The sequence below is a fragment of the Prionailurus viverrinus genome, chromosome A2 (genome assembly GCF_022837055.1).
Source record: "Prionailurus viverrinus isolate Anna chromosome A2, UM_Priviv_1.0, whole genome shotgun sequence".
Taxonomy (NCBI): domain Eukaryota; kingdom Metazoa; phylum Chordata; class Mammalia; order Carnivora; family Felidae; genus Prionailurus; species Prionailurus viverrinus.
The window spans coordinates 169,484,462-169,498,969 of record NC_062562.1 but is presented as its reverse complement, the minus strand read 5'-3'; the positions used below and the strand labels follow the sequence as shown (position 1 = coordinate 169,498,969).

The window sequence follows — 14,508 nt, the reverse complement described above, 5'->3', positions numbered from 1 at the left end:
CAAATAGGTTACAAGCCTGGGGTCTGCTCAGTCCTGTTGTTCGAGCGCACACGTGCCTGCACAGGACACCTTTATAACACTTCCCTTCAGTATTTACCTTCTCTGACCTGAAAGGATCACAGCAGATAGGAAAGTACGATTACACGGTCGAGTGCCGTGTGAACTTGAAGCAGGGATCGGGATCGCACACTTTTTTGTAAAGGGCCATTGAGGCATATTCTCCCCGCCCCCCCAACTTCTTTTATAACCCTTTAAAAATGTAAAAATCTTTCTTAGCCAAAGGCTAAATTTAACTTGCAGGCCCTGGTTTCCAGTCCCCTGATGTCAGATAATACGCCTGTGTTTGTGGAGAGTTAGAATTCTGATCCCAGCTGAGTTTGTTTTAGGGAGAATTATGTTCATTTTCTATTACACGCACTTTAAATCTGATTGTGAGATTATCACCCAACGCAGACCTCTAAACTAAGGGAATCTTACCTGATGCGGACATTTAAGCTAAGGATCCTAAGCCACCTATACCCCATTTTCACTCATCAACATAGCGGGTTGAACCATGTTCTTTGTAATTCAACAGTCTGTACATGTTTGAGCCAGTATCATTGGGGGAAAGGCCGGGAACCCAAGATAGTAGGAAGTGTAGGGAAGACTTAGAGTTTAATCCCGTAGCCAGTTGAGGGGTGAGATGTTAGGGCACCTGAGCTGCTTCAGTAAGCGTAGTACTCTTAAAGTATTTCTTCAGCTTGAGTGTTTGATGCCCAAATGGGAGATTAAGAAACTTTCCTAGAAGTGATCTCAATGTGATAAAATGGAAGAAGGTTTGGAAGTGGTGTTACAGCTGGGCCCTTGAAATATGACATTTATTATAATCTGCCTTTTCTTTTTACAGTCATGTGATTCTGTCTCTGTCTCAGGTAATAGGTGTTAAAATTATACCTACAGCCAGTATTTTTTATTTACTCAAAAGCTCCATCGTGGTGAAAATCCTAAGAAATGAAAAATTATAAGACATGAAGAAAAAACAGAAAGGAAGTTACGTTTCAAACCACGTAAGGACAGAGTAGAGGGAAAGGATCAAAGTAAACTGGGAGAAACAAGGGGCCGTGGGGCTTGACTAAGCACTCACTGTGTGCCAGGCGCATTTCCTTACGTCCTTTGATTTCTGGTAACCTCGTTAGATAGATCCCGCTAGGACCCATACTTCACAGATGAGGACAGGGAAGAACGGAAGCTACATAAGTTGCCCAAAGTGAAACATCGAGTACACTGTGAAAGCAGAACTGTAATTCCTGTAGCGTGGGGCTAAGCTTGTTCTCATCTGTCTGCCATTTGGGTTTATTTTTCACCCTGCCTGCATTTTAAAACAAGCTGCCTCTTGTTTCAGCCACTCAGGATCAATGGTGTGAAGGTGTACACTGAAAATGTGGACAAAAGGCAAATTATTTTGGACCTTCAAATTAGGTAAGTTTCTGTTTGTGTCATAGTTAATGACATATAATGTTACTTAGCTAGACCCATAAAGTGGAGGCTATAATGAGCACTCTTCTTACCTGCTGTTTGGTGGATTTTGTTTGTTTGTTTGTTTATTTTTGAGGGAGAGACAGAGTGTGAGCGGGGGAGGGGCAGAGAGAGAGGGAGACACAGAATCCGAAACAGGATCCAGGCTCCGAGCTGTCGACACAGAGCCCGACGCGGGGCTCAAACTCATAAACCCTGAGATCATGACCTGAGCCGAAGTCGGAAGCTTAACCGACTGAGCCACCCAGGCACCCCCGGTGGATTTTGACTAAACTGTTAAAGACCCACATTTATTTATTTTCTGCATCTTAATTCCTAATAGCCTAGATAATTGCGAATTGTAAGTATGTTAAACTTTAAAAAATTGAACACACTACAAGAAAACTACAGACCCATATCCTTTATGAACGTTGATGTCAAAACCTTCAACAAAATACCAGCAAAGTGAATTCACCAACATATTAAAAGAATTATACACTGTGACCAAGTGGAATTTATTTCCAGGGTGCAAGGATGGTTCAACATATGAAAATGAACCAAGTACCGCATTAACAGAATGAATGACCATCTCTGTTGATGTAGAAGAAGCATTTGACAAAATTCCATATTCTTTCATAATAAAAACACTCAACAAACTGAGAACAGAAGAAAACCACTTCAGTGTAATAAAAGGCATATGTGAGAACCCAACAGCAAACATCATCCTCAGTGGTGCAAGACCAAGCTTTTCTTCCAAGACCAGGAGCAGGTGCGTCCACATTCACCACTTCGTGGCACTGGAAGTCCTATCCAGAGCCACTAGGTAAGAAGAAAAAGAAAAGGCATCCAGGTTGGAGTGGAAGAAGTAAAATTGTCTCTGTTCACAGGTGATACGATCTTTCATGTAGAAAACCCTAAGGATTCACAAAAAAACCTCTTTAGAATTAGTAAACAAATTTAGCAAAGTAGCAGAATATAAAGTCTGCACACACACACAAATCGGTTACATTCTATACGCTAACCATGCACAATCCAAAAAAATCAAGAGAAAAATCTCATTTACACTAGAATCAAAAAGAATACTTAGGAATAACCTGACAAGGTAAAAGACTTGTACAAAGAAAACTACAAAACATTGCTGTGAGAAATTACAGAAAACATAAGTAAATGGAAGCAGCGCATGTTCCTCATTTGGGAAACTTAATATTATTAAAAATCAACACTAAAAGCAATCTGTAGAATTAGTGCCGTCCGTATAATCACATATCTGATAAGGGATTAAGATCTAGAATATATAAAGAACTTCTAAAATTCAACAATAGCAAAAACAACCCAATTCAAAAGTGGACAGAGGTCTTGAATAGACATTTCTCCAAAGAAGATATACAAATGGACAATAAACACGTGAAAAGATGTTCCTCTCATTGATAATCAGGGAAATGCAAATCAAAACCGTGAGATACTACCTCACACCCATTAGGATGGCTGCTATCAAACAACAGAAGACAGCAAGTGTTGGCGAGGATGTGGAGAAACGGGACCGCTTGTGCACTGTTGGTGGGAACGAAAATGGTGAATTGCTGTTGAAACAGAATAGCTATTCCTCAAAAAATTAAACATAAAATTACCATAAGACCCAGCAATTCCACTTCTGGGTCTATACCCCAAAAAAATTGAAAACAAGGTTTCAAAGAGTATTTGTACACCCACGTTCACACCAGCACTATTCGCAGTAGCTAAAATGTGGAAGCAACCCAGATGTTCGTTGATGAGTGAATAGATAAGGAAAATGTGGTCTGTACATGCAATGGAATATTATTCAGCTTAAAAAAAAAAAAAAGGAAATCCTTCACGCTGAGCACCAGGTGGTTAAAATAAAAACTTAAAACAAAGATCAACAGGTGACTTTAGTATATAGCTAATTATCTAATACCATCTAAAGCCAAAAATGAAAAAACTTACAAGGAAATTCTGACACATGCTACAACGTGGATGAACCATCAGGACATTCTGCCATGTGAAATAAGCCTGTCACAAAAAGACAAATACTGTAGGATTCCGCTTACATGAGGTACTTAGTGTGATTACATTCATAGAGACAGGAAGTAGAAGGGCGTGTACCAGGGTGTGGGCGAGGGGAAGACGGTAGGTTGTTTAATGGGACAGAGTTTGGGTTTGTCAAGATGAAGAGAGTCCTGGAGATGGTGGTGGTGATGGTTGCACAAGATGAAGGTGTTTAACGTCTCTGAACTGCCCTTGAAAATGGTTAAGATGGGACATTTTACGTTCTATGTCTTTTCCTACGATAAAAAATGGGAAAACCGTTAATTGAGGGCAGGCACCACACCTGGCAGATAAAGGTGGTTTTCTTTAGTTCTTGTCCTCATTCTTCGTGAATGTGCTCATGGCTTCCTGTGTCCCTGTGAGGCCTGGTAACACACTGTGCAAGGGGCAGCTGCTGAAGCGTGTCGACTGACAGACACGCTTCACACTTTTGTTTTTTTTGATCCTTGACTGAGGATCCTTTTATAATGTCGTCATTGAGTTTTTAAAGTGTATGAATATAATAAATGTAGAGTGTTGGTAACAATTACCTTTACTTTAGAAAGGAGCATTGACTGCCTCTAATGATCTGATGGAAAACCTACATCTTTAAAATACCAGACACTACTGCAAACCTTGTTGTCATCTGTAGAATAAAAGAGGAAGGCCCGCTGGGTCTTCAGCTCAGCTGTGCCCTGGGACGGTCCGCTAGGCTGATAATGAGCTTCATGAGGATGGAAACTTTGAGAACAAAGTTCTCTTGTTCCAGCACTGAGGAGCATTTCGTACGCATTTATTAAACATTTGAAGGAATCAGTTAATGGATGCCGTTGTGAAGATGTAGTCTGGCTTTCATGGTTTTTTTTTTTTTTTTGGTTTTTTTTTTACGTTTATTTATATTTGAGACAGAGCATGAACGGGGGAGGGGCAGAGAGAGAGGGAGACACAGAATCGGAAGCAGACTCCAGGCTCTGAGCCATCAGCCCAGAGCCCGACGCGGGGATCGAACTCACGGACCGTGAGATCGTGACCTGAGCTGAAGTCGGATGCTCAACCGACTGAGCCACCCAGGCGCCCCATGGCTTTCATGGTTTTAGCAGCCATGACGACAGATGCAGATTATGCTGCTCAGATATTTATGTTTCTTAAAAAAATCTGCATTCCACTTTTTTGTGTGTTCCAGACTGAGACCTTGATTAGATTATTGGCAGTAGATATGGGGAAGGAGTAATTGACAGATACTAGGAAATGAAGTGATTATATCTTAGGGTGAAGAAGAGGAAAGTTTCAAGATTTTTTTTTTTAATGTTTATTTATTTTTGAGAGAGAGACAGAGCTCCAGCAGGGGAGGGGCAGAAAGAGAGGGGGACACAGAGAATCCAAAGCAGTTTCAGGCTCTGAGCTGTCAGCACAGAACCCGACTGGAGGCTCGAACTCACGGAGCATGAGCTCATGCCCTGAGCCGAAGTCAGCTTCACCAACTGATCTACCCAGGCGTCCCTCAGGATGGTTTTTTAACAGGTGATTGGACCAGCTAGATCCAGAATCCTGTTCAGTGAGAAGAATCTATTGGTGCTGGTTTTAACACCAGGACATAAATGTTAGAAGAATTCATCCCAGATGTTTTTCATTAGTATTTTGTGTTCTTAGGCACCGTCCTTCCAGCATTTCTCAAACTTCCTGCAGACGTTCTCAGGCAAGAGCAGGAGCGTGACGTGCTACTTTGGGAGTTGAGGGTGGGAGTCAGATCATAGTGACCCCACAGGAAACCTGCTCCTATTAGGAATAGATGCAAGCCTGACATTCAGTGCTATGCTCTATTAATGCTGTTGTTTTGGTGGTTTTGTTTTGTATTAATGTTTGCCATGACTTGATCATTGAGTGCCCCCCACGTGGATGTATCATTTCTAACCTTTGATGTCACAGAGCCTTGGAGCACTGCTGTTAGTTTTCTCACAACTGGAGAGAGCATGGGTCCAAAATTTACTTGTGGTGAAATATAAACTTTTTTAATATCTTAAACAAAAACAGTTGTTTACAAAACGAGTGAAAACTACATTCCATCAAGAAACTGATCCAGAAATTGCACTTTGAGAAGTGATGTGTATAATCAGTGTGGCAGGTGTCAAGTCTGCTAGCAGGGACATGTGCAGTTCCAGGCATTAAAGACTCAGATATGGGTCTCAGGTTTGCCTACAGGCTGGTTTTGGTTGCTTTGCTCTCATTTACTCAGATTGTAGACCTTGCAGATCTGTGGTGATTAAGAGATAGTAATACAGAACTTTTTCTTTACTAGTTTTGTAGGAAACTGTGAGATTGATTTGGAGATCAAGCGATATTTTTGTAGAGCTGGTGTGCAAAGTATACAGGTAAGGTTTTTAAAGTTTCATAGTCTTCCAAAATTCCCTATGCTGTATTCAAAAATAAAATTGTGAAGTTTTTATTAACTGAGAATTTCTTTGAAGTTTAAGTTTTTTATTTGTAGGTTATTCTTGAGAGAAACCTGAAGTCAAATGCTCAGAAGTCACTAAGACGATCATGTGTCCTCCTTCTTGAGTCAGTAAATGGCCTGTGGAATTGTCTTCTGTGACATGTTTTGGTTTCCCATTTGAATTTAGATTCATGGTACAATGCGGGTGATCCTGGAACCGTTGATTGGAGACATGCCCTTAGTGGGAGCCTTGTCTATCTTCTTCCTTAGGAAACCAGTAAGTCGATGCTGATTTCATTTTTCCTATTCATTGGCAAGACTCTGTAAAGCAGAGAAATAGTCTGTCCTTCACTCTCTTTTCCCTTTTCTGACATATGAATTCTGTGTTCATACCTCTTTAAAATGCTCTCAATGGAGGGCTTCATCTCTTAATAGCTTTTTTCCTGATTATAAAATAGTGTTTGTTACAGAAAATTCGAAAATAGACTTTTTATGTAGTATGTATTTATTTATTTATTTATTTATTTATTTATTTATTTATTTTTAAAGGTTTGTTTAGTTTTGGGAGGTGGGGACCGAGGACCCAAAGCAGGCTCTGCACTGAGCCTGGAGCCTGGTTGGGATTTTCTCTCTCCCCCTCTGCCCTTCCCTGCTCGTGTTCTTTCTCTCTCTCGAGATAAATAAATTAATTTAAAAAAAGACTCCCTCTTCCCCTCCCTTTGACTGCTAAGGCTCCTCCCCCTCACCTGGGTGGTCCTTACCTATAAGGCTCCTCCTTACCTGGATTCCTGCAGCCTCTGACTGGCTTCCTGTCTTGGCCCTGTCTTCCGTAGACTTCACCACTGGGGTATCTTCCCAGGGTGCAGGTTGACCCACTAGGGAGCATCTCTCCCTCACAGTCCTCATGGTAGAGGTGGGGTCTCTCTCCAGCCTCCTTTGCTGGCACTGCCCCTGGTGAGCATCCCAGTTTCCAGCCTCAGGGCAGAATCATAATCCAAATAGCACCAACCCCATTATCTCTCACTGCCTCCTGTTGTCTTTTCCTTCTCCCAGAACACTGTCTTCATCCCTGTGTGTCCTTTCCAGAGACAAAGGTGGTCAGCTTTCCCTGTGTTCCTTTGATGCCGGACTGCCCTGTGAATTCTGGCACACTTCTTGTTAACTCTTTCAAAGCCACGGCCCCATCTGTCTCCATACAGTTTAGTAAATGTCTGATGGGTGCATTCATCTGTTTCTCAAATATCTTTCCATGATATGCCACTTTTGTTACCTTTGTGAGTCCTTTCTGGAGGTACCATTAACATCATGTATAGTTTAAAATGGAAACGTTAATTTTTATAATTTTATTTCAATAACTTAATGCAAATTATTGTTGGGTTTTTAAAATACGGGTTTATTTAGACTAGACTACAAGTGGTATTTTTTCTGTATGTAAAAACACAAGAGTTAAGTGTCTTTAAGTTGCTGCTAAAATTGCTGTTCTGATTTGCTTTTTATCGCTTAAATAATGGGCTTATTTTTAATGTATTTTAACTACACAACACGCAGTGAAATTAAAAAGGCATTAAGGAATCTCTTAAAATTCAGTTTCTTAAAATTTTAAGACATGAAGAGCTCTATAAAAGATTTACAATTCATGGGGCTTTTTCTACATACCAGTTATTTAAAAGCCTTTATGTTTAAGAAACTTTCTTCATTAATGAATATAAAAAAACTAATCTTTAGCAGATGGCAAAGTATTTTTAATTTACAGGAAATTTTTAACAATTAAAAGAAAGACCTTTTTTCAGTTCAGAAAACAATGAAATCCATATCTTTAAATCTCCCTCAAAACTTAGCAATACTCTTCCTTAGGTTGGATCTTTCATAGGGTTATTAACTTTAAAAATAACGTTGTAATATAACTTCCAAACAAAATCTTAGTGTCAGAAATGGAGGAGTCTGTGAAAAGTTCAGAATCATTCATTTCCTTATATGGCAAGTAAAGTCTCCAAACATATGCTTTGGAGAGAAGGGATTTTTTTTTTTTTTTTCAGTTATTTTCAACTGGAAAATATGAGTACAGAACTCACTGCTAGCTGCCAAGTAACTCCTTGTCACCCCAAGGAAAAATACAGCTAGAAAGATTGGGGGGGGGATTGACTAAGCAGATGATATAAAAGTATAATGCCAGAGACTCTTATGAAACCTTTGCACATTTTTGTTCTTGTTGATTTGTTTAGTTTTGTTGGTGTGCTACCTGCTTAAAAAAAAGAACTAAAAGTTTCTAAAGTGACCAACTTTTTTGGAGCACAGTGAAGGCGGTGTGGTTAAGTGACAGACTTGGGTGTCCTCCGGCCTGGTCTTCCACACCTGGTCTTCCTCTTCTGACCGTGTGCTTTGCATGGTTTGTTTCACCTCTGTAAGCCCAGGTTTCCCCATCTGAAATGTGGAGATGAAACGTCAGTGGGTGTGTCCCCATCTGTAACATGGGAACTACTGCCTCACAAGATTAAATGCCAGTAGGTGCCTGGTGCATAGGAAGTCCTCAGATTTTTACGAAATCAAATATTTTCCTACATTCAGGTTTAGCATTCGGGTGGGTCTTAACCGCGGAAGTCGAGGTTTGGTAAACACAATAACTTAAGTGAAGGTTCTGGTAAGGGCTGGAACAAGCCAGTGTCTCCCCCTGACACGTGTCCTGGGAGCTGGCCACTCACACTAACACGACTGTTGTTGTAATTTCCTCAGGCACGTGCGCATAGGGTCCCTTTGGTATCCTCAGTTCTTTCTTTCCCTGGGGTACAGATTAGCCTAGAGTAAATCTAGGAGATGATCTGGGGGGTGCTGAGAATGCGTTTATCCTAAGAGGGTCCTCCCAGCTAGCAGACAGCATACATACTTCCTGAGTCTTTGAACCACAGATTGTATTTCTCCATCTGTAAAAATGGAAATAACATCTTCCTTTTACAGTGATTGTGAGAAGAACTTGAGTCCTGTTAGCTACAACTCCAGCAACTGAGATCCCTTAAAGGAGGGGGAAAAAGGAAAGCCTTCATTTAAGTGAAATTAGTGTGTATTTCTCTCTCAAAACCTACTGGAATGCAGAGCTTGAAAGCCTTTGTGACTCTCGTCCGTGCCTGTTAGGCCTTTGCTCCATGCTCTCTCCCCTCTGAGACCACCTTCCTCGGGTCCTCCCGTCCACAGGCCAGAAACAAGGCTGCCAGTATACTCAAGAGGCGGTGCTCCCCTTCCTGGCTCCCCTTTCCTGTTCCGTCTGGGTCAGATACAGACCCCTGGCCCAGCTGGGAGGAGGAACGTTGCAGTGTATGAATCAGGCTCCTGGAAGCCAATTCCTGCAGCCCTGTGTGGAAAGGAAGGGCTGGCCAGACATGCCCACTGGAGTCCACCGGACAGGAGAGGGTCCCAGACTGAGAGCACACATCAAGTCACTTGGGAGCTTTGAGGGTATTTGTCCTGGCGGGTGTTCTCCGAGTGTCTTCTTGGATCTCTGCTTCGATACCTTTTGTTGCTTTGGATAGTCTAGCCCTACCCCCAGTAGTTGGGATGAGGGAGCTCCCCATTGCCCTCATCTGTCCTGAGTCTTGGGGCTGGCCCTCTTTCAAGTGATCTCGCCTTCTCATGCGCGTCTTTGCTGGATCTTATGCAGGAGTGAGTGCTCACACCTACCTCCAGCAGTACAGGGTCTAATGGTCAGGGCCTGGGATGGTGTCCTGTGCTCCTCAAGACACAGCGTGTGTTTTCTTCTCGCCCCCCAGCTGCGGTGAGCCTTCAGCTGTGTGTCCCTCCTCCCAGTGGCTTCTCTTCCTTACAGTGGAAGGTGGCGTTTGTGTCTCCTGAAGCAGCTGCTTCCTCCCTGGCCTCACCCCTGCAAGAGACGCTTTCCCCAGTCTCTGCGGCACACAGGCACTGCTCTGCCCACAGTGGGTTGCAGATGCCCCGTGTCTGGATTTACGCTGGCTCACCTGAACTGGCCTTTAACAGTCAGGATCTAGCTGGAACCTCTCAGTTGCCCTGTGGTACCTCAGCCACTCTCGGAGTCTCCCAAAAGGAAGGGCTGGTGGCCCTGTCACCTCCGCTGTCTGGCACATTCAACAGTGATGCTCTTTGCGGTTTTCGACATCCTGGAAAGAGCATCACCTCGGGGAATCTGGAAGTCCCAGGAGTAACAAAATAAGGAGAACATTCTTGACTTGACCGTCAGTGAAAACTGACTAACTGCAAAACTCTGGAGAGGGGCGGGAGGCACCAGTCTGTATTTTACCAGGCTTCCCAGATGATTCGTGGTCTGTACTGTACAACTTAGTGCAGCTAGAACACTGGCAATAGTAAGTGTGAAATCAGTTGACTGTATGTTTTACTGCGTCCATCAGACCTTGCATTTCTGGAAAAGCAGCGAGGAGAAAGGCGTGTCTGTGGTTTTCACGACATGAGCAGATGGGTTTGTGTCGTTCCAGTGGAACCGGAACCACGTTACTGATCCCGTTTCTCCCAGAAGAGTGACAGCAGCCCGAGAGAGTGATTGGGAAATCCGTCCCCACTGGCTCTTGAATTTCTCCCAGACAGCTTAGTCGTCCCAGGGCAGGGGCTGGGCGGGGCGGGGTGGGGGCCGCGACCTGGGTCCCGGCCCTCTCGTGGCTGCCTTCTCAGCCCTCACACTCACACGTGCCTTCACGCCCACACTTGTTCTCACGCACTCGTCCTCTCACATGCTCATTACCTTGCACTCGTTCTCACATACACGCACACTCGTTCGCATGTACACTTCTTGCCACATGCTCATTCTTACACATGGCCTCAAACGTGTGTTCACACTCACTTGTTCTCACGTATGTTCATTCTTACATGTGTTTGTTCTCACATTCCCACACTTACACTTGGTCTCATGTGCACTCATTTTCACACTCATTCTCATGCTCATTCTTACATGTTCTCAGACATGCTTACTCTTTCTCACACTCGTTCTCACACACACGTTCTCACACTCACTCGTTCTTGGGTACATTCACTCTCACACGTGCTCGTTCTCATGCTTGTTCTCACACACGCGTTCTCACGTGTTCACACTCTCACATGAGGGAGTTCTCTCACATGTACATTCATTCTCATGCACTTGTTCTCTCACACTCATTCTTACACATACACATATTCTCATATGCTCTCGTGTTCGCGCATACACTTGTTCTCACACAGACGTTAATTCTCTTACACACTTATTCTCTGGTACACTCATTTAAAAAAAATTCTTTTTAATGTTTATTTTTTTTTTTAGAGAGACAGAGTGCAAGCAGAGGAGGGGCAGAGAGAGAGAGAGAGAGAGAGAGAGAGAGAGAGAGAGAGACACAGAATCTGAAACAGGCTCCAGGCTCTTAGCTGGCAGCACAGAGCCCGACGTGGGGCTCGAACTCACCGCGAGATCATGACCTGAGCTGAAGTCGGACGCTTAACCGACTGAGCCGCCCAGGCGCCCCTCTGATAACACTCATTTTTACACATCGCTCACAAGTCACGGGCTCATTTTCTCACACACAGGTTCTCCCTCCCCTCTCTCATTTCTTCCCCCTCTGTGGCTCTGGGCTCTTCCTGTCCCTATCTCCCCTGTGTTCAAGGATATGACAGCCCGTCCTTCAGGCCCTTGAAAGGGCCCCTTTCTGGGGGCTTGTCTCTTGCATTCACATCCCTTCTCAAACCCAGCTGAATCCTGCCCTTCGTGAATCCTGTTCCTGCCTCCCTGGTGTTTTGTTTCTCTGAGCTGGAGTAACCTTTAAATGCATCTCATGTTTTTTTGGGTTTTTTTTTAACGTTTTATTTATTTTTGAGACAGGGAGAGACAGAGCATGAACAGGGGAGGGTGAGAGAGAGGGCGACACAGAATCTGAAACAGGCTCCAGGCTCTGAGCTGGCAGCACAGAGCCCGATGCGGGGCTCGAACTCACGGACCGCAAGATCATGACCTGAGCTGAAGTCGGCCGCTTAGCCGACTAAGCCACCCAGGTGCCCCCATCTCATCGTTTTGACAGGGGTCATGAGAGTAAGGGGTCATGATGTTTTATAATCTCTAGTTTTTTTTTAAATATTTTTTAATGTTTATTTGTTTTTGAGAGAGAGACAGAGCGTGAGCGGGGGAGGGGCAGAGAGAGAGAGAGGGAGACACAGAAACCCAAGCAGGCTCCAAGCTGTCAACACAGGGCCCAGCGTGGGACTCGAACCCACAAACTGCGAGATCATGACCTGAACGGAAGTCTGATGTCAACTGACTGTGCCACCCAGGCGCCTCTATAATCTCTAGTTTTAATGTCGCTTCCAGGGGACCCATTAATCTTTGGATGTTTCCCAAGCTTTCTGATTGAACAACATGCCCCAGGCTCATTAGTCTGGAATCAGCTGTTTCTTCAGAATCCCTTGGAAAATGTGTTTAGAGGTCATGATCAGGGCGCTGGCCACTGCCCATTGCCCCACTGCCATTTGCTTCTGCACCTGTTCTTTCGGTGGGGGATGGGCACCCAGTATGAGGGGATGGGTGGGGGAGGCGCCAGCATGAGTTTATATTGGTAGTTGCAATAAATTTGTATTTCATTTCTCTTACTCTGAAAAATAGTTTTTCAGTACTTCTTAAATTTTTTTAAGTTTTGGTCTGTCCGAAACAAACTTTTGACTCTTCTGGTTCATACTTGTTTATAACTATCCACTTCTCAAAGGGATTTGAGAAGTTTTATTGCTGCAGCTATATGGGTAATTGAGATCATGCCATTTCTTATAGTATTTCTTCCACAAATATAAAGCACAAGTCAGTGTTTCTAATCAAGCTTTTTTTTTTTTTAACCTGTCTATATCCACTAAACGGAATCTTTTTTTTTTTTTAATTTTAATGCTTATTTATTTTTCAGACAGAGACAGAGCATGAATGGAGGAGGGTCAGAAAGAGAGGGAGACACAGAATCCAAAACAGGCTCCAGGCTCCGAGAGGTCAGCACAGAGCCTGACGCGGGGCTCGAACTCACGGACCGTGAGATCATGACCTGAGCCAAAGTCGGACACTTAACCGACTGAGCCACCCAGGCGCCCCCAGAATCTTTTTTTTTAAATGTTTTTATTTTACTTTTGAGAGAGAGAAAGCATGAGAGGGAGAGGGGCAGAGAGAGAAAGGGGGCGACACAGAATCCAAAGCAGGCTCCAGGCTCTGAGCTGTCAGCGCAGAGCCCGACGTGGGGCTCGAACCCACAAGCTGTGAGATCATGACCTGAGCTGAAGTCAGAAGCTTAACTGAACTACCAGGCGCCCCTGAATGGAATCTTATCTTAGCCAACTATGTAAGAATTATTCTAAGTAAATACCCAAATACCCACTAGAAAAATGAGCAAAATAAGATACAAGTAATGAATGGATAGAACGTGTTCCGCTAATATCAGGAAAATGCAAATTGAAACAGTGATAAAGTACCATTTTTTTAACTACCAGGTGTACTGACTTTTACTGTCAGTTTTTGATGAGGGTAAAAAAAAGAACATTTTATACATTTTGGGTGGGAATTTAAATCAGTACAGCATTTTTTTCTTTAGGGCAACTGGGTAGCATCTGTCAACAAAAAATGAACATATGGGGGCACCTGGCTGGCTCAGTCAGTGGGGTGTGCGACTCTTGATTTGGGGGATGTGAGTTCAAGCCCCACATTGGCTATGGAGATTATTTTTAAAAAATAAAGATCTTTGGGGCACCTGGGTGGCTCAGTTAAGCATCTGATTCTTAATTTCAGTTTAGGTCATGATCTCACGACTCGTGGGATTGAGCCCCACATCGGGCTCTGCGCTGACAACACAGATCCTGCTTGGGATTCTCTCTCTCTCTCTGCCCTTACCCTGCTCGTGCTCCCTCTCTTTCTCAAAATAAACTTAAAAATTTTTTTAAATAAAGGAATTTAAACTAAAATAAAATTTAAATTAAAAAAAAATTTTTTTTAACATTTATTTATTTTTGAGACAGAGAGAGACAGAGCATGAACGGGGGAGGGGCAGAGAGAGAGGGAGACACAGAATCAGAAGCAGGCTCCAGGCTCTGAGCCATCAGCCCAGAGCCTGACGCGGGGCTCGAACTCACGGACCGTGAGATCGTGACCTGAGCCGAAGTCGGACGCTCAACCGACTGAGCCACCCAGGCGCCCCAAAAACTAAAATTTTTTTAAAAATGAGTGTATATCTTTGACCAAAACTTTCACGTTTTACATGCTAGTCTACATATGCTATAAGAACACGTATGTAAGATTTTCACTGAATCATAACTTATAATAAAAGAGAAATTATAAATACTCTAAGGGCTCATCAATAGGAAAGTTATATAAATTATTATTTGATTTTACTGGAGGAAACTGATATTATCTAAAAGCAAAACAAAAAAAGAGATGATTCTCCAGGTACCAATAAAGGACAGTGGCTTTGATTTTTCCCAAGCGAAAAGCAAGGTAAGGTATAGGACAGTATTACATACTACCTCATTTTGTTTATAAAGACACCTGTATGATTTGATAATTGGAAATAATCTGGATA

At 43.2% G+C, this 14,508-nt stretch overlaps 1 protein-coding gene across 3 annotated transcripts in view; it reads left to right on the top strand.

Moving 5' to 3' along the window:
• The window catches only part of ESYT2 (extended synaptotagmin 2), an 82,701-nt gene that overhangs the window by 30,947 nt on the left and 37,246 nt on the right, over positions 1-14,508 (top strand). For all 3 annotated transcript variants that reach the window (XR_007146435.1, XM_047830848.1, XM_047830839.1), the window contains exons 4-6: positions 1,382-1,458; positions 5,834-5,906; positions 6,156-6,245. Coding sequence is in view for 2 of the 3 variants with exons in the window: in XM_047830848.1 (XP_047686804.1) it covers positions 1,382-1,458; positions 5,834-5,906; positions 6,156-6,245 (240 nt within the window). In the remaining variant the exon portion in view is untranslated. The remainder of the gene's footprint in view (positions 1-1,381; positions 1,459-5,833; positions 5,907-6,155; positions 6,246-14,508) is intronic.